Source organism: Anoplopoma fimbria, chromosome 20 (assembly GCF_027596085.1).
Source record: "Anoplopoma fimbria isolate UVic2021 breed Golden Eagle Sablefish chromosome 20, Afim_UVic_2022, whole genome shotgun sequence".
Lineage (NCBI taxonomy): Eukaryota > Metazoa > Chordata > Actinopteri > Perciformes > Anoplopomatidae > Anoplopoma > Anoplopoma fimbria.
In genome coordinates this window covers 8603450-8630495 of record NC_072468.1, presented here as the reverse complement: position 1 = coordinate 8630495, position 27046 = coordinate 8603450, and the positions used below count along the sequence as shown (strand labels likewise).

Genomic DNA, 27046 nt, shown 5'->3' with positions numbered 1-27046 from the left:
CACGCACACACACACACACGCACACGCACACACACACAACCTGTTATCCCCAACAAAGCAAAATTAGAGGATTTACTACAGCAGGGCAATAGTGTAATTGCATTTTAAATGTCATGACGACAGTGACAGTTTCTACCCTCCCGTTAGAAATCTTTATTAAGTCACATCGATATGGAATGGCACAGCATCTTCACTTTGTCCAAAAGGACTCACATCAAATGTTAAAAGTCAGTCATCAAAGCTGCTCCATATATACAAATAATTAAAATTAAATACAATAGCCTTTGAAAAGTAAAATAATCATTATAAATACAAAAAATGTACAAACTTATTTTTGCCCCATTTGTATTTCCATTGTTCTTTAATGTACAAGTTGAGGTTTTTCACTAGTGTTGATCAGTGGTGTGTTAATCCCCCTCCCTCCCCTCTCTGTGTTCTCACGTCTTGATGAGGCCTTCTAGAAAGTCCTTTTCCACCATCTCCTCGATGTTCTGTCGAGCTCGACTCCAGAACACTTTCTGGCTCTCCAGTTTGTGGCCCTCCTTGTGGCTGGGGAAGGAGGCGTCTGCGGGGTTGTGGGTGTAGGCCGGACCTGTTCGGCAGCTGGTCTTGCTGTTGAACACCTGACTGAGCAGGTTGAAGAAGGGCAGCAGCTGCTCCATGCTGCGGATCACGTAGAGGGTCAGCATCAGGTGGCCTGGCTCCCAGGACAGGGTCCGGGTGGAGCAGTCCTCCTCTGGGTTTTTCTATGGGAGGGGAAATGGATAAGAACAATGTATGTGCCGTCCTGCAGCCTGAATGTAATGGGCTATAGCTTGCATAAAAAGGGGCCTTTAATGAGCGTTTCCTGGACATACTCATAAAGACATTTGTCTCCATCATCTAATAACCTTGTGTAGACAGGGGGAGGGTGGGGTTACCTTGGCTCGTTTCCTCAGCAGCTTGGCCAGTCGGACCACGTAGGGTTTAAACTCTCTCTGGTGAGTCCCCTGGCGTCTCACTTCCAATCCTGAATCATCTGAAGCCTCTGGGATGAAGGCCCAGCGGTACCTGTAATGAGGCAGGACTCACTCAGCAATAAAGTCACCAGAGCTTTAGGAGCAATATCTGAATTTCTTATTTATATGTGATCCACATACTGACATTTGGCATTTCTCCCATTTAAAATTATCATTGCAAATGATCCCTACTGCATTCATCCCTCCCAAATAGTGACAGGCATGCACTTTAAACTCATTATCTCTTTAACTGATTCCCTAAGCCAATCACAGAGCCTATTAAGACTAATGCTATCTGTACTGTCTGTACTTACATCTGGAACTGAGGCAGACTCTCGGGAGGCAGGGCCAAAGCCAGGTCCAGGAGCTTGCAGGCTGACAGATAAAGGTTGAGCCAGCGCTGGCTGTTGTAGGAGGTGGAGAAGCCGTTCCCACCCGAATAGGTGGTCTCTAACCCGGCCACGGACGGCCCTGACGTCCTACAGATGGACAGGAGAGGATAAATCATCGAGTGAACACAGGAAGAAGTGATTTTATTATGCTGCAATCCAGTTTGTATTATCAACAGATAACTAACCTTGATATGTCTTCATCTGCTGTTAGCTCCTGCTCCATTAGAAGAAACACCTGAACCTGCAGGGAAACACATGTAGAATGTGTGAATGAGTGTGTGTGAGTGTGTAAAATATGTGGAGAGGGCTGAAAGAAAGAATCGGGTGAAGATATATCAAGTGAGACAAAGAGAAAGAAAGAGACTGCAGTCAGCGATGTCTCGTTCTCACCAGTTCAGTGATCATGGTGGGCCACAGCGAGGTGAGGTGTTGTGGTGACATGCGCAGCAGCAGCACCCTGAAGAACAGGAACACCTGCGCATGAAGGATGGGCACCTGAGGCAGACGCAGGCTCTCCACCAGACGCTCTGAACACACACAAACAAAGTTTGAAGTATCAGCTCAGTGGTCAAACATGCAGGATAATAAACCCAGATGTACCTAGCAACATGGCCATTTCAGTGGAGCTACTATCAGTGTATACATTCGGTGGGACTCAGAAACAAGCGTTTATGTTAAACTATTTGGCTTGCCCCCGATGCACATTGTTTCCACAAATCCGTTTTTTCTGAAGTTCTTCAATGGACGTGGCCAGTGCAATAAGCATGACTCATAGACTCACAATTTCTCTCACTTTTATGGGAAATACACCATGTTGAAATATGCCAGAATTATTCTTTAACAAAAATCATTAAGCTTGATTTTAAAGCTGTTTATCAGGGGGAAATTGTCTCTCAAAGTGAGTGGGTTACATGCAGCTGCATACACAATCTGTATACAACACTAATACATGTACAATATACTTTCTGTGTGCATTGTTTACCTTGTATGTCTGGCAGGTATTTCTGGTACTGGTCCACTTCACTGCTGTAGATGGTGAAAGCCAGGCGTTTGAGCAGCATGGCTCTCTGCTCCAGCTCAGCGTCTCTGTTGGTGAACAGACTCAGAGAGCTGCTCTGGGCTACAGCCACCCGGGCTAAAGGGAAGCACACGTAGTCATTATTAATGTGTTATCTATTTAACCTGTTAATAGGCTTTATCTAACCAAGTTTTCCTTATCGAAACGAAGGGTCTAAGGTAGTGGGTGTCATAAATTGTACGGATTGGAAAGCTCCAGGAGGAAAATGTGTGATTTTTGATATTGAGGTTTATAAATAAAATGAACTTGACTTGTTTAACTATGTCACACCAGCATTATTTTTCAGGTGAATGGGTTACAGACTTAAAAGGAGTGGAAATATAAATGTGTGTTTTGATCAAGACACTTTTCAAGATGAATTATTTCTGAGATGAGGCATGAAAAGGGCAAAACGCTCGTAAAATATAATGTGCTTAACGGTCTGTTATCACACCCAGTGGTCATATCTACCGCCATTTATAAATTAAACTAAAGAATCGTGAAGCTTACTCATGAGGTCTCTGAATGTGGTCTTGTCATGAGTCATCAAGTGGTCAATGATGGCTCTCCAGCTGGAAAAAATAAATAAAATAAAGTTAGTAATTAATTAAAAACACACAACCCCCTTTTATCTGGCAATAACATGGACCATTCCAAGATTATGTTGATAGAATCTTTGTGTAATGTGTTTACACTTTGATGCATCTCTGGTGTCCCTGAGTTCTTATTTTGACCTTTTCAACAAAAGGGCAGACTGCTAATAAATGTCCCCTATTAGCATAATGTAGGTGCATACTGTATGTCCCTTAAAACTGACCGGGAGCAACACATGGTCGTGATTCTTATTCAATTGTTATTGAACATTTAGAACAAAATATAAAATCCCAAATATGTCAATATCCAAGATGTTCATTTGATTACACTCCATGTTGACTCATGGATTTATACATGAGTCAACTATGGAAAATATAGTTCATAAGCAATTAATAATAAAATTATACTCAAGCTGCTCAAGCTTTTGATGGTGCATCTAACATCTTGAGTTAATGTCTTTTTCTCTTTCTCTTTCATAGTTACATTTAAGCTACATGTTAACATGTTAATGTCTTCTCCTACTCACTGGCTGACGCAGGAGGAGTCCATCTGGAAGAAGGTGTGGTCCATGAAGAGGTCGAAGGCCTCCTTCTTCCAGGCACGGCGGGTGTACTGGTACCCACTTAGGCTGCTCAACAGTTGGATGCAGGCCCGGTAGCTGGGGGCGTTGTGAGCACTGCCAGGAGAAACAAGAAACAGGACTCTTTCTTATTACATTGACATTTTCTAGTGTATAAACCTGTAAAAAAAACTTTTTTTAGGTTAAAGCCATTCCACAGTTAAGTTGTGAACTGAAGATTTTAACTTCTAAACATTTTACCAAAATACAAAGGAGGAAGAAGCTCATCCCCACCTGTGGTTGCGGAGGTAGGGCACTACGTAGTGCATGATATTAACAAGCAGTGGGATCACCCGCTCCTTCTCGTCACTGTAGAACACCATGTCCAACAGATGAGCCAGCACCTGATAAATAAATCCACTCATGTCAGTCTTACACATGCTTTCAGTAGGCATGGCAACATGTAGTGAAGTTCTTCCAAAATAACAGTAGAAAGGAGGCATTCATCTTGAATAATTGAGCTCCTTTATTCTTATCTGGCAATATAAAGTGTATATAGTATATACTGTATATGCAGTAAATTACTGCACCAAACAACAGGATGACAAACTGCACTGCAGCATTACGTTGATGTATTGCTTTGAATAAACACATTAATCTATAAGCTGCAAAAAGCAGTGAAGCACCGGCAGAATCTGCATAATAAGCTCCACATGGAGTTAAAATAGCCAAGATGGAAGACGGTGGCCTCTGAATTCAATTGTCCAGCTGAGCTCATGTACAGCACCACACATCAGTGGACTGATTCATTTGTCCATTAATAATAATTGAAGTAGAGGTGGGGAGGTGGTTGTAAATCAGCTCTGATGAGCTTAGCTGGAGTGTGTTTGTGTCCTGTAGGGCTGAGCCTGAGAACAACAAGCCTAAACATTGCTGATAAATGTGAGTGAGAGCAGCTTGAGACGTCATCCAGATAAACAGAAATAACAGGACACTGACTGATGGCCTGAGAAAACAACAGGAAGGAAGGAATGAAGGTTTTTGCTGAGTCACAGGGACATGAATGTTTTACCTCGGCCAACAGTGTGAGGGCGTGAACGCTGTACACTGATGGAGTGAAGCTGGAGGCCTCCATCACTGTGAGCATTAAATCTACAAAACACACATACCAAACATTAGCAGCAGCTACATAGCGGAAACAAAATATTAATACTGCCATGCTGAGGTATGCAGCCACTCTGAGCAGAAGCATTCAAGTGCTCCGTTTTGACCCTTCTCACATTCAGATCATTTTTTTACACTTGATTTAGCTAGATTATAGCTATTATTATATCCCTGACATTAAAATACATCTCTGGCATAAACACAGAAATGATCTTTCCCTTGCCAAAATACAGATTCCCCTGAACCCAAATACAAAAAAAGGACAGTTTTCCAAAATGTATAGTATTTTCAATGACACAGATACTTCTTCATTGGCACCTTCTCCAGTGCAATTAGTGGTTGTTGGCAGCAGCGCACCTTCTACATCAGCTTCCAGGTTGGTTCCATCCACGACTATCTGAGGAGAGGCTTTCACCTCCAGGTTTCTCCTCAGCCACGTGGTTTGCTCCAGAGAGGAGCCTGCGATTGTCCCGATGGCCTCCACCACCTTATGGGTCACATCCTGCATGTGCATGTCACATTCAGTTACTTCAATTGTTCAATTACATAATTTGTACTGTGGTTCACTTTATAATCCTGTGTGACTACACAGCACGAAGAGTAGAACTTGTCGTTAAGATGATGTTAATGTATGTTGTCGAGGTAAGGAAATAAATCTAATCTAATTACAAAACACGATGGAAACGATTCAAAGTGACTGCAGTAATTACCTGCAGCTCCCGTTGGTCCTTCTTGCTCTCCAGATTGGGATTCTTCAAAATGAACTCATTTAAAACTCTAGAGAGAACAAAGAGAAAGGGAGGGCCATGTTAAATAAATTAAAGCTGGTGAAAGTCAAACAAGATAAAATCTCTACGGACTGATTAATTCAGAACCACACTGTGACCATTTAACTGAGAGCAGACCACTAACATCCACAAAACATTTAAGTATAATTGTACGAGTTATACCCAGATGTTGTGAGTAAATTTGGACATCTGTACCAAAGTTAAAAGAAGAGAAGGAAGAGAAACCAACCCAAGTATAAGAAATTGTCCAGGGGCAGGCAGGCCTAACGGTATGGAGTCCTTCAGCAGTGCCAGCAGAGATGGCCAGCTATCAACTAAACTGGACACGGGGATCCTAGGACACAAACAGGGCACAATCATGAACGCAAAGTATGACGTAAAAAGGCCCAAACGGAGCCTTTATAAAAAGCAATAGTGACTTATTTTACATTTAAAAGTATATTTATGGTTTAAATGTATACACTGCTGTGTGCAGTGGACTCACCTCTGGACATAAGCATAGAAGAACTGCAGCATGCAGACCTCCAGAGAGAGGTGCTTCTGTGGGGAACGGTGGAGAAACAATATTAGTGCCATGAATGACTATGAACATGGTGAAAATAAAAGACGTAAGTATCAAGGAGTGTGAATAACAAATCTAAAGAGTCGCACTCTAAAACCAACCTTGTCCTTTGCAATAGCAGGCGGCTGCTTCAGGACCTCTTTGACCGTCTGCATGACCGTCTCAGTGCGCATGGCACTCACCGAGCGAACCAGCTCAACCAGCAGCAGCTGCTCCTCACTGGCTAAAGGAATCACCTGAAAGACATGGTATGAATAAAAGTCCCACTGAAACAGAGACATGCCTTTGTCCAGACGATATTATTGCAAAGTGGGTGTGGTCAGGGGGTGAAACGATGCTTTTTAGCTTGGTGTTAAACTCATTCTTTAAATACATTTTACTTTGACATGCAAACTGAAATAAATACACTTTGCTGCTTACTACATTGACCAGATATTTAATGAAGTCTGTTGTAATGGTGTTCGTTCTGGGCCTCAACACATACAACCTAAAGAGTGAGTGTACTTCTTTCTTTTTACCCACCGTTTTTCAGAACACCCACCTTATTTCTGACTGGAGTCTTGACCTGTTTCCTCTCATTCCAAACGTAGGCAATTGCTGCCATGAAGTGAGCACCATGGTTCATGGAGATTGGACCCAGCAGCTCTAGGATTTGCTGCCGCAGGTTCTGTAGAATAGTTGAAAGCAAAGCAGTGTTAGGTTCGACTCAAACAGTTCTGGTTAGAGGCCATACTGTCACTAGTAAAATCCTGCAAGTATCTTTACTTGTGTAACACAGCTGAACCAAGAACACTGTAGCATTTCTTAAAAATTACTAGATTTCTAAGTTATGTGTCACACGACACTTTCCACGTTGTTCCGCGAGTTAACTGACATAAAAGCAATTGTCAAACAACTTTATCTGCATTCAAGTTGAGCTTCTGTTAAATTTGTGTAGTCTACCCGATGTGAGACTGACAAAAATGTTAGTTGCAAAAGTAAGCAGGTTTTTATGCCTTTAATTGTTCCTCCTGCAGCGACACAAGCCATATCATCCTTACAAAGTATGCTCCGTAGAGGATAAAAATCAGCGTATTATCTCATTGAAAATAACATTATCAATCCACCTCCGGAAAAAAATAACATCATCCGTACAAGGGTAATAACTACTTGCCAAAAACCCAGAGCTGTAATTGCTGGAATTTTTTTCAGTGCCAGTAATGAGATTCAGTTCAGTACAGTCATCCAACTATTCTGTATGGAGTTATAATGCTTTCTCTGTAGAAAATTTTGGGCCTGGCTGTCCTCACATCATACCTCTGGGATTTTTCACTTTGCTGTGTAACCTGCACATTACAGTGTCCCGTTTTATACCTGACCTCAGCTAAGTGCTGCAGGAGACATTTCAGTTTATCTGAAAATATATGTGAGCTATCATTGCATTTTTTTTTGGGTGAGTCTTAAATTAATATGTAACTTTTTTTACATTAAAATGTCTAAAATTGACTAGAACTATGTTTTATATTGTACACATTATCACAAATGTTTCCAACAACACAAACACAGAAATTCTTAATTTTAATCAAGGTAACAGACAGCTACCCCACCAAGACTTCATGTGTCTGCCAAACAGCATCGGAGCAACACCGACTTAAAAGTGAAACTGATTTATTCAGTGGTTTTACCGATCTCAATCACCAGATCCCTTTATTTTGGAGATGAGGACACCTCTGCAGAAAATTCGTCTCCCAGTAAAAACTTCCTGAACAGTGAACACTGAAGGAATCATAACCGAGAGGAGCTGACTGCATGACGGCAATGATGGTGAAGACAACAACTCCCATGATCCCTCTCTACCCATCACTAACCTCTGTTTGTTCAGCCCAAAATGCCCTTATTCTACAGTCCAGATATTAGTTTGATTATGACATTGCAAAGACTAGTTATCACCTTGCTAGACTGGCCCAGACGTGCATTAATATATGTGATGGAGTTATTGAGGGAAAAAATCAGAATACAAGTTGCCTGGTGTACCTTAGTGGAGCCCAGGTTGATGTTGGACGTAGAGGCAGCAGAGGCAGCAGCTGGCTTGTCTGAGCTGTCAGCCTGGTGGAGGACGCTCCACAGCAGGGTGACAGAAGACATGATGGTGTGGAGGATGGAAAGGATGCCTGAACGAGCCTCAGCCAGGTGCTTCTGGTCAACGCTCACTTGTAACTGAGAGGCAGAATACGACACAAGACAGTCAGTATACTGTATGGTGCTATAACATTATGCAATGAGGTAGATAATATCAAACTCATGAGTGTAACAAATGAACATATAAACTGCCGCAAAGGAGGCATCCATTCATAATTGCTATATATTCACACGTGTGCAGAGGTCGTAAACAGTCACTGAGGAATGAAAGAGCATGTTGTTGGTGCTTGGCGCCCTCACCTGGTGGTATTGGGAAGTGGGATCCAGCAGGCAGTAATGGATGATGGCTGTCACCCCCTCCAACACCGTCAGAATCAGGTCAGGAGGGATGCAGAGAGCCATCCACTGGGGTCTAGAACGTAGAGGGAGAATATGCAGTTTTAAAATGTTTTGGAAAAATGTATTTATATGCAAAAAAAAATCTGAATGCCAAGCATATTCATCACAATTAGTACATCAGAAAGATGGATGATATGTAAGACGGCTATTGCATCTTGTGGTCAAGAGTGCCATCTGGTGACCAAATCCTTGCTAAGCCATTTTATTTCATTGTAATTCCTGTTTTATGTATGATGGCGTGTCATAATAGTACAGCTCATCAGTACGATCCATGTAGATGTTTATACCTGGTGTCAGTTAGTCCGGTCTCATAGCGGTACTGCTGAAGAAGATTATCCAGATTCCTGCACAGCTGCAGAGTGACGGAGGCCACCACCCTCCTCAGCACCTTCCCCATGTATGGCAGGGTGGCCGTGATGAGTCCTATCCACTGGGGGTGCATCTTACAGGCATGGTGCTGATGCAGCGCCCTGATCACGGCGCACAGGAACATACCCTGCGCTGTGATAGGCTGTCCGTGGAGGTACTGCAGTGATGTCATTGGCTGCTGAGGGTTGACATGCTCCACTTCCCCGCCAAGGATCTCGAACCCGGCCCCAGTGCCGCCGACTGTTCCTCCGCCTCCCGCCCCTCCTCCCACGGGTCCCCCTTCTCCTCCTTCATCGGCTGGTACCAGGACTCTGTGCTCGAGTACAACCAGGCTCTGCAGCAGTCGGAGCAGCTGAGACTGAACGGCGCTGCAGCTGTCTATCTGGTCCTCTGACAGGTTGATGACACTGTCCTCTGACAGACCTTCCTCCACCGTGGCCATGTTGGCCCCTGCCACCTTCTGCTCGTGCCACTTCTGGGCGCTGAATATGGAGGAGAGCAGGCAATGGAGAACCACTTTCTGGACTTTGCACTTAGAGAGGACATCGCTGATAAAACTAGCAAAGCCCTTAGCGGAGCCACCTGTGACTTTGACCAGCTCGCTGAACAGGAGCGTTAGGACCTCCACGCTGGTCAGCTGCATGGCCCGGTTCCCTGCCAAGTCCTGAGGTCCTGATGCCAGGTGGGCAGAGTAATAGCTTCTAAGGAAGTACAGACAGAGTGAGATGATGATCTCCAGGTACATGGCGCTGCGGAATGAGTGGGAGTGGGAGTCCTGTGGGATGGGGCAGTAGAAGTCTTTGCCCATGACGGAGACCCTGTGACGGGCTAGGAGGTTCTGGAGCAAGGACAGCTGCGGAGTGTAGGTGTTGTTGATGCTGGTGGTGGAGATGGCACTGACAAACCCTGAGGGAGCGGCTCTGAGCATGGCTGCGATGGCCGACAGGGCGTGGAGCGCCCGGGAGGAGTCGTACAGCTGGAGGTAGAGCAGAACGTGCTGGTAGAGGGGATGGATGTTAAAACGAGGTGGGGCGGAAGATGGTCTGCGTCCTGTGACACTGACCCCCCCGACAGTCCCAACAGAGCCCCCGCTGGGTGAGCCGGTGTCACTCTCAATCTCTGACACCTCACCTTCCCCACAGCTGTACCAGTTCTCTAGATCCAGGCTGTCCCCGAAGAAAATACTAGTCGGCCGGAGTTTTTCGGCTTGAATTGCCATCTTTCTCTGCCTCTCCTCCTCTTTCCTCTTGGCCTTCTTGATCTTGGGCTTGGCCCCTGTTGATTTGTCTGCCAGCCGCTCCATGATCTTCCCTTTAAGGCTGAGCTGGGTGCTGCTGTGGCTACGCTTACGGGCCTGAGCGTCCTCCACCCGCAGGTTGTGGTCCGGGGTGGCGGGGTCGGAGCTATCGGGCAACGTGACAATGGAAGGTGAGGAACTATGACGAGTGATGCCCTCTCTGTGCTCGTCCTCTGCAGATATATCAGCCCGTGTAACAGAGAGGAAGTCCAGCGTGCCTCCAGCCAGCATCTCGGGCAGAGTCTGGTGGTTGGAGCCTGGAGGAGGTCCAGAGTCAAGACAGGTACCAGTAGAGGTATCTGAGGAAGTGCTGTCTGTGTCTGTCTGGGGCCAGTTTTCAGGTTGAGATGAGACGTCAAAAAAAGATACCTCATCTACTAAAGTCAAAACCCGGTCTATCAGCTCTTTTATAACAGAGGACACAGCCTCCTCTATAGAGTCCTCAGACATGTCACACGAGGAACCAGGCTGTTGGTCTGAGCCATTGACTGTGGAGCTGCTAACCTCTGGTTCCTCAAAGCTGCCATTTTCCACTGTAGATGATTGAGAACCACTGGAATCAGAGCTCTGGAGCTCCCCCTGTTGGTCTGCAGGCTGATATTCACCAGCTAGATGCAAGTTCTCATTGCTCAGGCTCAGCAAGGACAGGCTGTCACTCAGTGGGTTAACAGTCAGACAGAACGGCTCCATGTCACCCATCAGTAGGCCTGGGATCTCCTCTTGTGCCCCCCTCTCCCCTTGGATCTGACCGAAGTCTTATGAAAGAAAGAGGAGAACATATCAATCATAAACAGTCAACGTGGAAAAAAAGTGGTTACAGAAAGACGGAGTGTAAAAATATTACTGGCCATGCCATGCTTACTGTCTGAGAAGCCAGAGTCCCTGGTGTAAAATGGCTCTGATGGCCCCTGTTCAGGAGGATCGGGAGAGACCTGGGCCCAGTGGCGCTGGGCCTGGACCCTCTGAATGGATACTCGGTGGGTCTTGGGGTGAAGCAGAACTAGCAGGAGAGGCTCTAATACCCGAGCAATGTCATGTCTCTGAAGAACCTGATTCAGCCAAGCCCGGCCAACAGCGCTGGTACACGGATCCCAATAACTCAGACTGTCGAGCATGATGAAAAGAGATCTGAAAGACAAAGTTCAAAGGAAATCACAGGATGGGCACTTGATACAAACTGTATGAATGAAAAATCCTTTCAAATGAACTCAATAACATTTATTTGTGGCTGACATACCTGTCAAATGTGCGATTAAAAGGCGAGGATTTGGTGATGTTCAGATCACGTGTCAAATGCCACAGCACAGAGAACTTCACGTGGGCCTCCAGACGAATTCTCTGAAAGCAAAAGGTGCTTCAGCATGGATTTCATCAACTGGCTGTGTGTGTCTGCAGACTAAGTGATGGAGTGCGTGCAGGTATTTTAGTGTGTTTCCTGAAATGTGAAGTGTCCACTGAACTCACCTTGTCTCTGTGCATGAGCTGCTGGCTGATGACATCCTCACATATGCTGGAGGAAGGCACCAGGTTGTGGAGCTGGTAGAAGAGCTCTACGCTGCGTTGATGGTGCTGAGGAGTTCCTTCACTCAACTGGTCCCACAGGATCAGAGCTACACTCTGGGGAAAAGATTGGAGATTCAACAGGGTCAAGACCCTCAGTAGTTCATAATTCCACTGTGACCTAAAACGAGAACTCTACCTTAAAGAAGTTTGTCTTGTCGGCGATGTACTTTAGGATTCCCTGAGTGAGTGGCGGCCTGATGACGACAGCTACCCGACCTTGGCTGGGGCTCATTGGCTGGGCGGACTCGGAGCTGCCACCGGATGCAACGCTCTCGGCGGTCACCAAGGCAACCGACTGGGTGAGTCCCACGAGGTCCATGAGCAGGGAGATGGCCACGCCCTGCAGGCTGAAGTCACTGGCCAGGCAGCAGGCATCCATCAGGGTCTGCAGCCATACTGGCAGACGGACCAGCTCACTGTCTGTATCGGAACAAGGCGCATATAAAGTATTTAAATGCAATGAGTCAAACCTAAAAGCTGCACCACAGCTCTACATCTTGGCACTCACTGTTAATCTTCCTACCATTAGGTTTCATTGATTACCGGCTGCCGTCTGAATCCAAATACAAAAACTGCATAAACATCATAACAGAGGATAGATATTCCACTGAAGCCAATATGACAGTTAACCTTTTCTGTCCCTTCTCCCTGAACCTGACAACACAATAAATGCTTCCTGTACTTACTGGTGTTTGTGTCCCCAAACTGCTCGTTCCAATTAAAACACAACAACAGTTACTGTAAAAACAAAACAATTCCTCTTATCATTTTTGTTCAGACAGTGTTTTTAGCACTTACCAAACTGCTCTTCCTGTGTAGGGGAGGACTTGAGATTGCCCTCTGCGATGTAGACCGGGAAACTGGAGCATTCCAGGAAGAGCTGGCAGGCAGCGGTGAAGGCAGCCACACCCTCCCTCTGGAAGAACCCGGCTTCTGAGCATGACTCTGTATGATCACTGTGCTGGGAGCCCTCTGAAACCAGGGGCCCCGACGGCATAACCTCGCCTCTCTCACCCTCAGCTTTGTCCCCCTGCCCAGGCGTAATATACAAGGTGATGAGTCGGGAGAGAAACTGCTGGAAGTGCTCCAGGCAGCACTGCATGACTGGTTTGTCCAGAGGCTTGGTCTGAGACGGGCCTGAGGAGCGGCGGCCCGTTTTGACCGTCGGGTGGGGATGAGGGCCTTGCTCCGTCTCCTCCGGGCCATCGCCCTGATACTGGACGAAGTCCGTGAAGCCACTTTCGGAGGAGCGGCTGCTGGGAGGATTTTCCCTGTCCTCAAACACCTCCCCACTGCCAGGTTGCTCAAGAGTGGAAGGCAAAGCCTGCAGGAGGACAGAGCAGGAGACGTGATGAAGAGTTATGGAAACCAAAGGAAGAGAAAAGTGAATCAGTTCACTGAAAATACAGCAAGCTAGGAACATTGCAAGTGCAGATTCTGTTTGTTCCCACAGGGGATTTGGACTATTGCCCTTCGATTGTGGAATAATTTTATGATTGTGACCTCATCTCTTTTTTTCTACCAGTCTGGAGTATCATCAACCCCTTTTCTGCATGATTTGATGACTTGTTTCCTTACTCTGGCTGATTAGATTCTAGTCAGGTTAAAGTTTGGGGGAACTATACTTTGAATTACGTGATGCCACCAAACTCTATTTGAGTGAAGGAGATGTCAATCAATTGTAGTTTGTACAAGCTAACCCAGCTCTGATTAGAGTGGTCTGATCTGGTAACAGGTGAAACCCCTGTGTGGGTGGATGATGGGTATGCAGATACTTTTAAGGCACAATCATAGACATTTTCCCAGAGGGCATTTTGACTTCATAGCAGGAAAATCACAGGTGTTACTAATAACCCTAATGACGGCTAAATCAGTTAGGTGTCCCAGTGAGTCTTTCCAGTGAGCCAGCAGCATGCACAATATCTGTTCACCTAACTGCAATGTGGTCTTTATTAACACACTACACCTGAAATGTAATTTCAAAACAGCTGGCCCCACCAACAAGATCTAACGTACTGGATTGCATCCCGCCAACGATTTTGATAGACCGATCGCTAAATAGAGAGACCTGCACTAGGCAACAACTATATGGAATGTATTAATGGTTTTTAATGCAGCTATGTTCAGATGAAAAATGTATGCTTACATGTGCTGCTTATGACTATAGTGGGGTTGGGCAAACTGACCATATCGTACGTGTTACAATGTAAATTTAAATTTAAGATTTTAGAGTCTATCCATTTCAAATCCATGACCATATAGGTTCATTGAAGGCAGTGTTGCAAGACTGCTTTGAGGCAATATGGGATTTACAGGATTTTTGCATCAAGCTACATTCACAAAGTTATGAGTTAGCTTAATGTCAGGTATTTAATGCTTTAAAAGACATAATTCCTATCTAGAATTTAATCTTGAAACATAATTAGCCAGACACCGTCACTGCACTGTTCTGTTCATTGGTCATTATAAAGTGACGCTGTATACACAGCTGTGAGGCTTGACCTGAGGGTCTTGTGTAGACAGAGCTGTACACCAGGCCGGCTTCCTGCCGCAGACAGACTGAGCGATGCAACTTCTTTATGTTGTTTGTAACAGTCAGCCTTTGGGAGCCTGAGGCATTTGAAGCATTCTGATTGAGGCTGGACTCAGATGGCCCGTTAGACACCAAATTCTCTATACGTCCCTCAGGGTGTGTGTGTGTGTTTGTGTATGGGGGGGATGATAAAGTATTCAGTGGATGTATGTGGAACGTTTTCCACTCCGATGGATAAGGCTCACCCATGAGGCATCGCTTGCTCGTCTACTCCTCTTATTCCTCAGAGAGGAATGGCGAGCTGGGCTCAGCTGTTGGTTTACCATCTTCTGTCCTTCTACGTGTCCTCTCTTCTGTCCCTCATGGACCTACCTCAATCTAACTAGCCCCTATCCGTCTCCCAGCTTGGGAGGGATTGACAGAACTTTAAATCGCGCCTCAATGAGCTCTCGAACACTTAAACAACCAGGTTGTTGGACGGGGACCAGGAGCAACAGAATGGCCAAACGAAGCATTCGGTCTGAACAAGTCTTCAAATGCCTTGTGTCGAGGGAGTGCTGGATGACAGGGCCAGTCATGGGACCACCCAGCCAACTGCAGCACAGGCTACAGAGTCGGAAGGAGCCCTGCTCAGGGACCAGGGCACACCATCAGAAGCTGAACTGATGGATTTTTGGCCAGTAACTTGTAGGGGAAGTGGGTCAAACTGGGATTTGCTCTGAGAGAGGCAGCAACAGGGTCTATGCTTTTATCAAAAGATCTTTAAAGGATCAGAGGCCGAACAGAGTTATCAGCTGGCAGGGTCTTTCAAAGTAGGAGATGGAATAGCAGGGGCATCACTTTCGTTTTGGTGCTTGTGAACAATTTTAATATCAAGCTGACCACTAAAGCGAACACATACTCTGATCTTACATGATTTAAGTGGCAGGAAAAACATGAAACGCTTTGTTTCTGCTGTAGAAGAGCATTTCCATTTCAATTTTGTGGAACTTTTTAAAACACATTTCCTCACCCCTTTGTCCTCCTTTCCTCTGCTCTTATCACTTGCTGAGTTTGAGCGATTGGCGGTGGGGTTCGAGTGGCCCTGAGCCTGGGGGCCCGATGGCAGGGCCAGAGGGGACACCAGCGGTGGCTGCACTTTGCTGAGGATCTTGGAGCAGAGACGGAGGCAGTGGGTGAGCTCCCCGAGGCCAAGGGCCTGCAGGTGACAGGTCAGAGCCGCCACCATGCGCAACAGCAGCTGAGGAAGATGCTCTGTCTGGATCTCTATGTAGGTCTCCTGGAAATGTTGGAGAAGTAAAGTCAGGACTCCAGAGGAAGTGAGGTGCAATTATTGGGTATCTGGAAGGAGATGAACCTGATATAATGTAATCATGGCCCTTAACTTAACTAAAGCTGATGCTGGACCTTTTATTAACGTCTTTAAAATGATTGATTGAATACAGTTTGCTTGGTTAAACATTATTATATACAAATTAACATCCCTAATGTCTTTTCCCTCTAGTTGTCAGAGTGAAAATTGTAACCCCTTAATAGAGAAGAATTATTGTACAAGCGGCCTGGCAGAGGTCAAATCTATAGATGATGAATTATCAGGACAAAATATTATCTGCTACAGTCAGTTTCAGCCTAAATACGAATATTTAAATGCCTATGATAGTTAAGATGCAAAAATTCAGATGTTTATAAGAGACCATTTATCCAAAGACATCCCTCCCATCTTCTATTTTGTTTTTGTATGTTCAAGTATTCAATGATGCATTTATCATTAAATACATAGGACCTATGGAACTAAATGTATAGACCCTCTATTCACTTTTGCGTCTTCTCATTGGTTTAGTATTTTGACTCAACAAGCAAAACCCATTTTTATGGAAGAACAAAAAAAGAGCAAATTAGAACAAAGAAATCATAAAATGAGCATTATACCATGAAGTAAATTAGAGGAGTCATATTTCTTATAAATATGTGAGCAGTGCAATAGCATATAACTGCATGCATGCTGAACAGAAAACACTGGGCGGAGATTTCATTTTCACAAGATCTACACCAAACAGCCAGGGTAAGTTTTCACCACATGTAATGACTGTTAGAATCCCACTTCGTCCTCTGGATCATTTTATTAGCATAAGAATATGTCAGTCTGAAATGATCACTCAAAGCAGGGAAAGGAACAAAGATGGCCTGAGGGATGTTGGCAGGACGTTGCAGAAATGTTATCGTAGCCTCAGTGAAGCAGGGTGAGGTGAAAAAGCAGGAAAGAGCAGTACTTTACCTGGCAGATTACCCTCATGCTTCTAGTAGGCTTAAGGAGAAAGAGCAGATAGTTTGAACAGACAGGAGCAAGCAGAGCACAGGCCACACAACACCTGGTTTGCAGAAACACACACACATACACCCAACACTTTCCCTCACTCGGTCACGACACTGAAGGCAAGGTTCCCTTTGTCGAGCTCTTCACACACACACGCACAGGCACACACACACACACGCACACACACACACACACACACGCACACACACACACACACACACGCATTTCAACAGGGTAATAAAAGAGTGAGGGATTTCCAAACTGTTCAGATTGGAAATACTGTATAGACAAGCATATTTCTATGAGGATGCAAACAATAGTTTGGCAGGGGAACTAAACACAGGTTCTTTTGAACCTGTGTCGAGATTGCACACATACAGATACAGAAGAGAGAGGATGTGCAAACACACACCCCCTAATGGTGGCCGTTACATCACAGAACTTTAATTTTAAAAGGAGATGTGTGAGTCACGAGGGAATGAGAGACAGAGAATGGGACTGTAGAAGAGGGAAGAGGAAGGATATGGTGGACAGACACAAAATCAAAGAGGAACATTTTAAGAAAACAGAAATATAGAAAGGAACCGCAACGGAAACATTAAAATCAGGGAGAGAGACTGAACAATGACAAAGACAACAGCAGCAGCATGAAGGTGTGAAGGGGAAAAGAACGAATGGGTGTAAGAGTTTGATGGTAGAAAGAAAGTCATGGTGGAGTAAAAGCAAGGACAGAAGGTGGAAGACAGGAAATGGGTGATAGACATTTAGAAAGATGGAAAGAAAGACGGACAGAAAGACACAAAGAGAGAAAAAACACAAAAAGACAGAGACAGAGAGAAACAAAAACATATTCCAGAAAGAAAGACAGAGAAATAAAGCTTTAAAAAGAAAACAAAAAGGAGAGAAAGACAAAAACATATAAAGATAGACAGAAGGAAAGAAAGACAGAGGAAGGGAAGACAGAAAGTAAGAAAGATTGAGAAAAAAAGAAACAAAGACAGAAAGAAATACATATATATAAATATATATATATACTGTATATATACAGAGAGAGAGAAAGAGATAGATAGATAGATAGATAGATAGATAGATAGATAGATAGATAGATAGATAGATAGATAGATAGATAGATAGATAGATAGATAGATAGATAGATAAAGAGACGGACAGAAAGGATGATGGAAAGAAAGAATGAAAGACAGTAATTTAAAGAAAGAAAGGAAGAGATAAAAGAAGAAAGAAAGAAAGAAAGAAAGAAATTCTCACCAAAGAAACAATATCCAGCAGAAAATCGACCAGCTGACAGAACTCCACCAATGAGAGCTCTGGAGGATCGAAGCTCCCAGCATACCGTGGTGCACGTGTGTTGCTGTTCACTGTCCTCCTGCAACAGAGCCGTATTTTAGAGTATTTTACGTTGGTGAGCAGTTAACTTCAGTGTAAATCTGTGGATCCACTTTGTTTGATGTCAGTAGTAGAGCTGTGGTGGGGGTGTCATGGTAGTGGGAAAGGCATCTTTGCACACTTCATGCCCCCGTTACCAGCTGAACAGTGTACCAAACAACACAACACTTTTAACATACAAACCTGCAGCACTCCTCAAACCAACGGGCGATGTAGTCCCACATGTAGTACGGCTCAAACGAGTTGAACAGGAGGTTGGCGGTTTTGATCAGCTCTGCCGTCTTCTTGTTTTCTCGTAGTTTGCTAAGAAAGAAGGTTAAATTAGCATCATGGTGTGTATGGATGAAAAAATGAACAAAATCATCAGTTATAATGTTAGCCATGATTCAAGTTATTTATCATTACCATGATTAAAGTAATTAATCATGACAAAATATGAAAAGTTTCACAATTGATGAAACATTTAGACATGGACATGCCTTTTGTGCCTTGAAAATTGCATATATTTTCAGATTTCTATGTTGCAATTCTGGGGGCTGCATGGTGGTGTAGTGGATAGCAGAGTCGCACCACAGCAAGACCTAATTCAATTTTCATCAGATGTACGGACTGACTAGACTGACCTGCTGAGGTGTGTGTGGTCTTTACTGAACGGACTCTGGTTTTGGAGGTCCAGCTCAGTTCGGCACTGTGTGTGAAGAGTCCGAAACACCTCGATCAGAACATCCTCTAGGATTGCAGGACCTGGGGAGGCACATACAGATAAGAAGGATGATATACACAGTGGATGTTTACATTTCATTGGCAGCCTGTGTGACATATTTAAAATGAACCACACTAACTAGACTGTTGGTGTCTACATATTGATAGATTAGTTACCAAGTTCCGGTTTGTCCAGCAGACTGATGAGGATGCGAAATGGCTTGAGGTCGTGCATGAGGATGCTCTCCTCTTCCCCACCCCGGGCCTTGCCCTGCAAGATCCCCACCATTGCCTGAAAACACACAGACACACACACACACACATCTCTATTAGAGTAAAATCACAGGAAATATCTGAAAACTCCAGAGCTACCTTTGACACAGCAGACGGCACATTTATTACTTTGATTACTATAATATTCTGCAGAACCAATTTTATATTTGCATTGAACCCCATCAAAAAAATCTGTGCGTTTCACGCTTCGTCTGTCACTTAATGTTGTGAAGCCAAGAACAGACGGTCTTCTGTAGTACCAACCTTCTCCCAATGGAGGGAGTTCCAATAACTATTTCAGAGCAGATGGCAGAAGCACAAACAAAAAATAAATTCAACAAAAACAAAAAAAACACATTCAAAAACAAAACTTCCCCCTCTTGGTCGCTCTGTTTGCCCCCCTTGTTCCAACCCCTGGAGTACCAGAGCTCATCACATGCCAGGAGGGCAAAGGCTGTTTTGAGGATGACGGGACAGATAACACAAGTGTCAAAGTCTTTGGGAGAACTGGGAACTTCAAAGGACACACTACTGGGATTAGGAGAAGAGAGAAGGACGTATATGCAAACCCTAGAGAGGATGTGGGAGGTGTGGGAGGAGAAGGATTAAAGGGAATGGATAAATTGCGTGGCTGACTAAAGAGAGCCAGATCTGCCAAACTGAAGACAAACCCGACCAACACACACACTCTGCCTCAACCCCCACATACACACATTTTTCACATCTCAGGAGACGGTTGATGAATTTGAATTCATCGGTGACCTTTGTTGCACTTGGCTTGAAAGCTCACCTGGACTAGCATGTCTTTAGAGAAGGTGTTGAAGTAGTGGCTGGCATGCTCCTCTGGGTTGCTCTGCCGAGTGCTGCGGGGGCCTATTATCACCCCAGTGTTGTCAAAGCCTTCAAAAATCAAAGACATGGAGTTATGATGGTATAAATTACTCAGATGTACATCCAGAATATTCAAGCAAAAGGCAAGATGCAAAGGACCTGTCCTGAGTGGAGAAAATTGAGATTGAATCTTTACTGAGATAATTTATCTGCAACCTCCTAATGGCTGTTGCTAACATAAAACTAATTTCAGTCATGGTATTATAATAGAGTAATCTTGGACTGCTTCACACTATAGAAGCTTAGCCAGATTCAGAGTGGTAGCAGCAGTGAATCTTCAATATCATTGAACAGTTAAAAACTGTTGTGACATCCAAATACCTGGAGCTGGCCGCAAGATAATATATCTCATTAATTGTGTAAAAAAAACTCTTGGCCCAGAATTTGGCTTACAACTGGAATTAGAATCACACTGTACTGTACGTCTTAACTTGATACCCTCACCTTCAATCCACGTTTTAATTGTTTCTTATCACTTCTGATGTTCTAAAATCTGACCTATTCTAATGTTGCAATTGTGGCAAATTGCCTTGGAGGTGAGATTAATCTTGATACAGTCATTGTCCATCCTTAGTCATGCAAACACTTACCGGCGTGTTCATCCACAGAGTGTTGCAAACAAGAGAAAATACAGTAAGACAATGACCACAGCAGATACAAGCCCAAATTAGGTGTATTCCTGTTTTCTTTGACTTCCCACTATTCCAGAAATAGAATGGTATGTTGGAACCCTTGTACATCTGAATGTCAGTACTGTGTCTGTGTGTGTGTTTCGCACCCAGCAGCCAGGCGTAGAGTCTGCGGTTTAGCGACATGTCTCTTCTCAAAACCACATGCAAAGCTGCAGACAGGATCCGGATCATGTCAGGGCGAGTCGCCTGAACACAACAAATCAGAACAGACCACAATGGGTTTTTTCCACAATTTTGTCTCCCTTTCACACATATACATACATACGTTCATACATACAAACAAACAAACAAACAAACAAACAAACACACACTGCAGATGTCTTATAGAGCTGAGTCCCGGCCCTGACAGGTCCAGAAATGTTTTTGGGTGAAGGATTTAACAAGCAGCCAGCATGAATCACCACTGTGGCGGGCTGTCTGAGTGACCTCATTATGATCAAACCCATGCAGACGCACACAGAACAAGACATGCACACACATCTGAAATAACATAACAATGCTAGCTGATATAGGTATAGCTTGATTTATCCATATCAGACAATTATATATTTGGTTCTAATAATTGTAAGAAACACACATCATTACCATACTGTAGCTAACACACACTGGCTGGTTGTTTTAACCAGACCTCATTCACACAGCTCTCCTTACCTGGCTCATGTGGAAGGGGAAGCAGAAGAGGATCAGGTCCAGGGTGCTCCTCTGCACCAACACACTTGAGTCCTGGACTGAGGTACTGACCGCCTCCACCTGGTGAGAACAGAGACACGCTATTATTCAACCTGCCTTTTTACATTAAAACAATCTTAAATATTAAACAATACACTGTTAAGTTCAAGTTACAACTGCTAATCAATGGAAATCAATCTGAATGGGTCATCGGAAGCCATATGACTTTGCTTAATACCCTGGGTTGAAGATGTGTCAGACACTACTTGGCTTCGTAGTAAGTTTTGTTATCATTTTCAGTGTCTGGGCACGCAATCACCTCATTAAGTAATTTTGTCAAGGAATGTTGGTATTGTGGTGCACTGTCACGTACCATGAGCTCGATGTCACTGCCAATGACGTAGAGCTGGTCCTCCATGGAGAGCTTGCGATTGAGGTGCAGCAGAACAAAGGTCACCCCGGGGAGACGCACGGCGGGGCTGGTCAGGATGCTTCCCCACAAGGCACTGTAGAAGGCCGACTGCTCCACCGCTGCTGCCACCTTCTCCAGCAGGGTGTTGGTTCTTATGAAAAAGACAGAGAGGACACGGTGAACATGTGATGCACAAACCAGGACTGACCCTCTACCACACAAGCTCTGCAGAGGGATGCAAAGCAAAGATGGCATCCGGAAGTAAAAAAAATACTTAACACATGTTGTTGGCAGATGGACTAACAGTGTGTTTCTGCTCTGCTCAGATGGAGGCAGTCAGTACTAATGCACTAATGTAATGGTCTCTATGGTCGAATATTAATCAATGAATTATGCAGAACCACAAGGAGAATGTTCCTGCTGTTTTTTGTTGGAGTCTTGTAGGTTTAAACGACCACATATCACACATTATTAATATTTTCTGAGTTGCATTAGTTGCAGAGGTTTTCTCACAGTACCGAGAAAAAGGTATCAAAAAGGAACAGAGAGAGAGAGATAAGTAATTTAATGCTGGGGAGCTTTCTCTGAGCAGAGCACTCATCACTGCTGTTTATGAAGCCATTAGGATCTCATTTCAAATTTTTATTTGCCATTTCCACTAACTGAGTAGGGTATCTTACCAGTATCTATAAATATATATACCAAATTAATTTAATTTGGGAAAATAAAGTGATATTGGGATTTAGGCTGATGAGATACAAATGTCCTCTGTGTGGAAACTAAATGTTTGTAAAAGTAATAGGAAATAGCAACAAGATGTAGTAAAAAATAATGCAACCTCCTGTTAACCTCTGCAGTTTGACAGAAGAAAAATAAACCCAAATGAAGACGTTAAGATACTGCATATCTGATCCATAACTACTAAAACAATATAATATGAATTTATGGAAAAACAAGATGACATTCTACATGTAGACCCCCACAAATAGGCCTTTTTTTGTACGATGTACCAGGAACAGCACAGGTGTTTTAACATTTATTACATCTGGCAGTGCTTACTGGCACATTAGATCTGGTGGGGCCATTGTAAATTTAATAATCAGTCACACCGGTGTTTTCCTGCTAAAACAAATGAAATGGTTTACCATGAAAATTATGTCATTGTGGCTTTAGCTTTACCTGCAGCGCCCTCTAGGGTCTGTGAGAATGATTAATGGAAGCATTGATGAGATGAATTAATTCCCTGCCTTTGTTATATCTGAGATATCATTCACAACTATATGAACAAATAACAATAAGAATACAGTAAATGATTATATAAAAAAAAAATGACAAATTAAAATAAAAAGCGTTAGATATGAGGAAATGTGTGCAGGTAATGTGTGCAGGTAATTCCTGGAATCAAACAATAAACATGTTTTGAACTGAAGAGCCAGAAGTCTGTGTCTTGAGTTTGAAAGGTTAATCTTGCAATGACTCACACATCTCATTTATCATTCATACTATCTGAAATCAATTCCCTTCCACATTATGCTATAAAATGCCTTCTTCTAATGGCCTCTTCTAGTTCCCACATTTGCTCATTAGAAGTGTTTTTTCTTTCCATCCCTGCTCTTCTCACCTGTCATAATACTCAGAGCCCTCCTCCAGGCCAGGCAGCACCCCGGTCAGCAGCCCCTGTAGGCCTGGTTTCAGAGTCTTTCCGAGGGGCAAGTAGTAGGTCTCGTATAGCCCCAGCAGCACCGGCTTCACAGACATGGCGGCGTTGGAGAGTAAAGGGAAGAGCCCAGAGCTGCGGCGATGAAAAAAAACATCAAGATTGTGATACTAGCAGAAAGATTTATGTCCAGCTAACTACTGGCCAGTGTGAGTGGCACTACAGTATCACCTGTAAAGGAAGAGGTCTTTGGCCAGCCTCTTGGGTCCAATGATCTTGAAGATGATCTCGTAGGTCTCCAGGGCCTTGCGGTGGACCCCGCTGGGCAGGGCGGGGTGGAGGCATTGGGCCAGCCGTTTGCCTATTGTCAGCTTCTTGGGAACCACTTGGTATTTGGCATTGTTCTGCAATACCTGAGACAGAGATGGTGGATATGAAGCACACACACACACACACACACACACACACAACAGTGTACAGTGACCACCAGAACATTTATTTGTGTAATTCACACAAGAGCAGATTAGATGTGATTTTATGCTTCTTGTCATTCTTCAACCCTTTTGGCATACGCAGTAACGAAACTTTACAACTTTATTTTACAGCTCATGGAATAACAGTAACCTAAATACCAGTCTGTATATACGTCCGTGTTTCTGGTATTGTATATATGTCTTTGCCTTCTGTACAGCTTGTAATCTAGTGCAGTGTATGATGTCAAGCAGTGGCCTGACTGAGATCATCACCTTGTTGAGTTTGCCCAGAGCAGAGATGAGGTCTGCCCACTCACTGGAGTACTCAAAGTTCTTGAGGGCTTTGTCCACTGCTGCCACATAGTTCCTGTACTTGGAGTCACTGAGCAGCTCCACTTCCTCTGCATTCATTCTCCTGGGTGGTTATTGCGCTATCGTGATACACCAGGCACACATATGTACATTACACCTGCAAGGAGGACAACAAGGAAAGAACAGAACAGAAAATCAAAAACAGACACTGATAACAACTTAAAGTTTATCTCCATGAATGACCGTGAAGAAAGAAACCTGTACATGGTCCAACATACTTTATGTCAGGGTGCAGCTAGAGCCATTTTAAACAACAGTGTCATATAAATCAGGAGGAGCAAAGTCTGACATGAGCAGCCATTGCAGTCTTTGCTTTACGTGTTTGGAAATGAAGACGTACAATTGACGATAAATGACTTATGAAACAAAACCTACAAAGTTTAGTGAGGAAGAGGAGTCGTCAACTTTCACACACTGCTTATGCCGCACCCTCTACAATGCAATGTTTCAGAAAGGAACACATTTATGTCGAAAGGAATGGCTCTTCAGGCAACATATTTCTGCAGCTGGTGAAAAGGAGAGGGTTGAGCATGATCGGTCTTTCACATCACAAGACATCACAAAACAGGCTCTCACACGCGGCACTGTGGTGATGTTAAGTCCAAGCTACACTGTGTCATCTAGGCTCTCAAGCTACCATTATACACATAAATACTGTTACGTCTGCTTATCTTTTAAATGGAGCTTTAAATATAGGGGTATTCATTTTAAATGTGACTTATCACGCACGGGCAGTAAAGGTGGAACTATTTACATTAATGATGACTCGGTGCCAATAAGTGTTATCTGTCAGGGAGCTGTCAAGCACACTGCAGCTAGGGTAATTACTAATTAATGCTATTACGCGGCTGTGGCGTAGTGGAGAGCAAGGTAGTTCTCCAATCAGAGGGTCGGTGGTTCGATACCCGGCCTCGGCAGTCGATGTGTCCTTGGGCAAGACACTTAACCCCAAGTTGCTCCACGAAGGCTTGCCATCGGTGTGGACTGGATGTTGCATGAATGTTAGTTAGAGTCTGATGGTGGCACCTTGCATGGTAGCCTGTCATCAGTGTGTGAATGGGTGAATGATATGTAATATACTACTGATTGTAAGTCGATTGTAATGTAATGTACTCACACCTGTGCTGTTGCTGCTGTAATGTGTCAAAATGTCTGCCGTGAGAAGAGACCATAGATAGACTGAAAAGAGTCTGACAGGATTTGAACGTTTGAGTTGAAATACGTATTGGCCCACAGTGTCTGAGGCAGTGTGGTAATGCTATTTGAAATGTCTTGTTGTGTGTGTGAGTGACTCACTGAGCTGACTGCCTTCAGTATGGCCGTCCAGCATCCACAACATACACAAGTACCGTAGAGCAGGTATGCACACTGCTCGTCCACACTGCAGCGGTGCACGTTTTGTAACGTCACGACCATAACGAAATGTTTCATGAACGCACATTTAGCAGAGGAATAGTCACCATATTGTCTTAAACGCGTCACTACCGTGTTCATTTGAGCGTGAGGGAGGGGGGGGAGCTGCTACAGCTAAGGGCCACCTTGTCGCGAGCTAGGTGAGGTGGTTTCCCCCCCCTCCGTCACGTTACATTACAGCGTTTAACAAGCGAGGCTCGTGTGAAAAAGCTTACCGTTATACGACACAGGACAGCGACTGTCATTCAGTAGAAACGGCTGACAACGTCAATAATATGACCAGCAGGCTAGCTAAACGTGACCGTCGGTGGCAGGTTGTTTAAATGCTAGGGATGCAGGGCCCGGCTCCGATGTCCCCCGTCCACATACGGTGCCTCCACAAGAAGGCTTTGGGAGCAGACAATGGGTATCTCTGCTCTACATAGTCTGGTTCCGCGTCCTGCAGTGTGTAAATAAACAGTGATGAGCGCATCAGCAGCTTCCAGTACCAGATATACAAAGCGAGACGAGTGACAGCTCCCAGACTGCACTGCAGATTAGCTGTACGTCCAACCACAGCGTCCAACTGCTCCGGTCTTCCGCATGGACGTCTTCCGCCTCTCCGCTGCGTCAAGTTACCGGACAAACCCGCAGTCACACGAAATGAAAGCGGAAATGGTTTCGTTTTTCTTCAAAATAAAAGTGAATATCTTGCTCGTTTGAGAAATTCAACCCTGACTTTTCGCATTTAGCCTACCCTTATTTTTTTTATTTTTTAATGTTACCTAATGATTCAACTGTTTAGGTGTAACACATATTTTAATAAATTACATTTTCAAATTACTATGGTCAAAAATATAACAACAAATCACAATAATAACCATGAAACAAAGTCGTTTTTTAATAATTCTATCTCAGTTGCTCCTGGGCCCTACAACACTCAAGTTCACTGAACGATGGTTGATCCTTTGAAATATTATTAATTAGCACCTACAATGTATAATATAAACTAAGGAAGGTCCTGCATTGATGGTTAATCTTCTGGATCTTGTTTAATAGAGGGACCTTGAGTCAATCTATTTGTAAAACATGTATTATTAATACAATTATGAATACACCTGTAATGCTACTTTTTCGCAAATATCACCTTATCATCACTCTCCATCTATACAAAACTGCAAGATCAAATGCTAAAGAGCTACCTTCACAATTGTTTTTTTTTGTTTTTTATAAAAACAACATCCTGATTCAAACCAAAGACTGATGCTTACCCTCTAAAACGTATGTACACAGTCAAATACAATTATTAATGAGGTCAAGTGCGCAAAGCCTCAAACACAAACATGTATCAGACAATTTCAATTGATGTAAATGTCTAATGACAAAATAAGCTTTTATTTTT

At 44.0% G+C, this 27046-nt stretch overlaps 1 protein-coding gene across 1 annotated transcript; it reads right to left on the bottom strand.

Annotated features, from left to right (window-relative positions):
- Positions 1-142: 142 nt before the first annotated feature.
- On the bottom strand, positions 143-26219 carry dop1a (DOP1 leucine zipper like protein A). Its single transcript, XM_054621154.1, has 37 exons — positions 25881-26219; positions 24154-24349; positions 23639-23820; positions 23372-23542; positions 21712-21901; positions 21321-21419; positions 20756-20855; positions 19877-19986; positions 18991-19105; positions 18735-18855; positions 18295-18414; positions 17974-18091; positions 15406-15672; positions 12659-13184; positions 11997-12280; positions 11762-11914; positions 11535-11635; positions 11160-11425; positions 8919-11052; positions 8533-8644; positions 8128-8310; positions 6656-6781; positions 6216-6350; positions 6037-6092; positions 5782-5886; positions 5475-5541; positions 5122-5266; positions 4673-4752; positions 3895-4004; positions 3568-3717; positions 2958-3019; positions 2373-2525; positions 1781-1917; positions 1576-1631; positions 1313-1477; positions 921-1050; positions 143-746 (listed from the first exon to the last, which is right to left on the bottom strand). Exons 2-37 carry the CDS (start codon positions 24289-24291, stop codon positions 438-440), a joined length of 7476 nt encoding a protein of 2491 aa, XP_054477129.1. The 5' UTR covers positions 24292-24349; positions 25881-26219; the 3' UTR covers positions 143-437.
- Between the last annotated feature and the right edge of the window lie 827 nt (positions 26220-27046).

Bases quoted from the DNA above. Each gene is read 5' to 3' on its own strand.
- dop1a (XM_054621154.1), bottom strand. From the start codon at position 24,291: ATGAATGCAGAGGAAGTGGAGCTGCTCAGTGACTCCAAGTACAGGAAC. The intron at 6,782-8,127 runs GTACACCAGGCA...ACTATTCTACAG, and splicing joins TCAACCTGGGCTCCACTAAG to AACCTGCGGCAGCAAATCCT. The intron at 1,478-1,575 runs GTTAGTTATCTG...GTCCATCTGTAG, and splicing joins GCAGATGAAGACATATCAAG to GACGTCAGGGCCGTCCGTGG.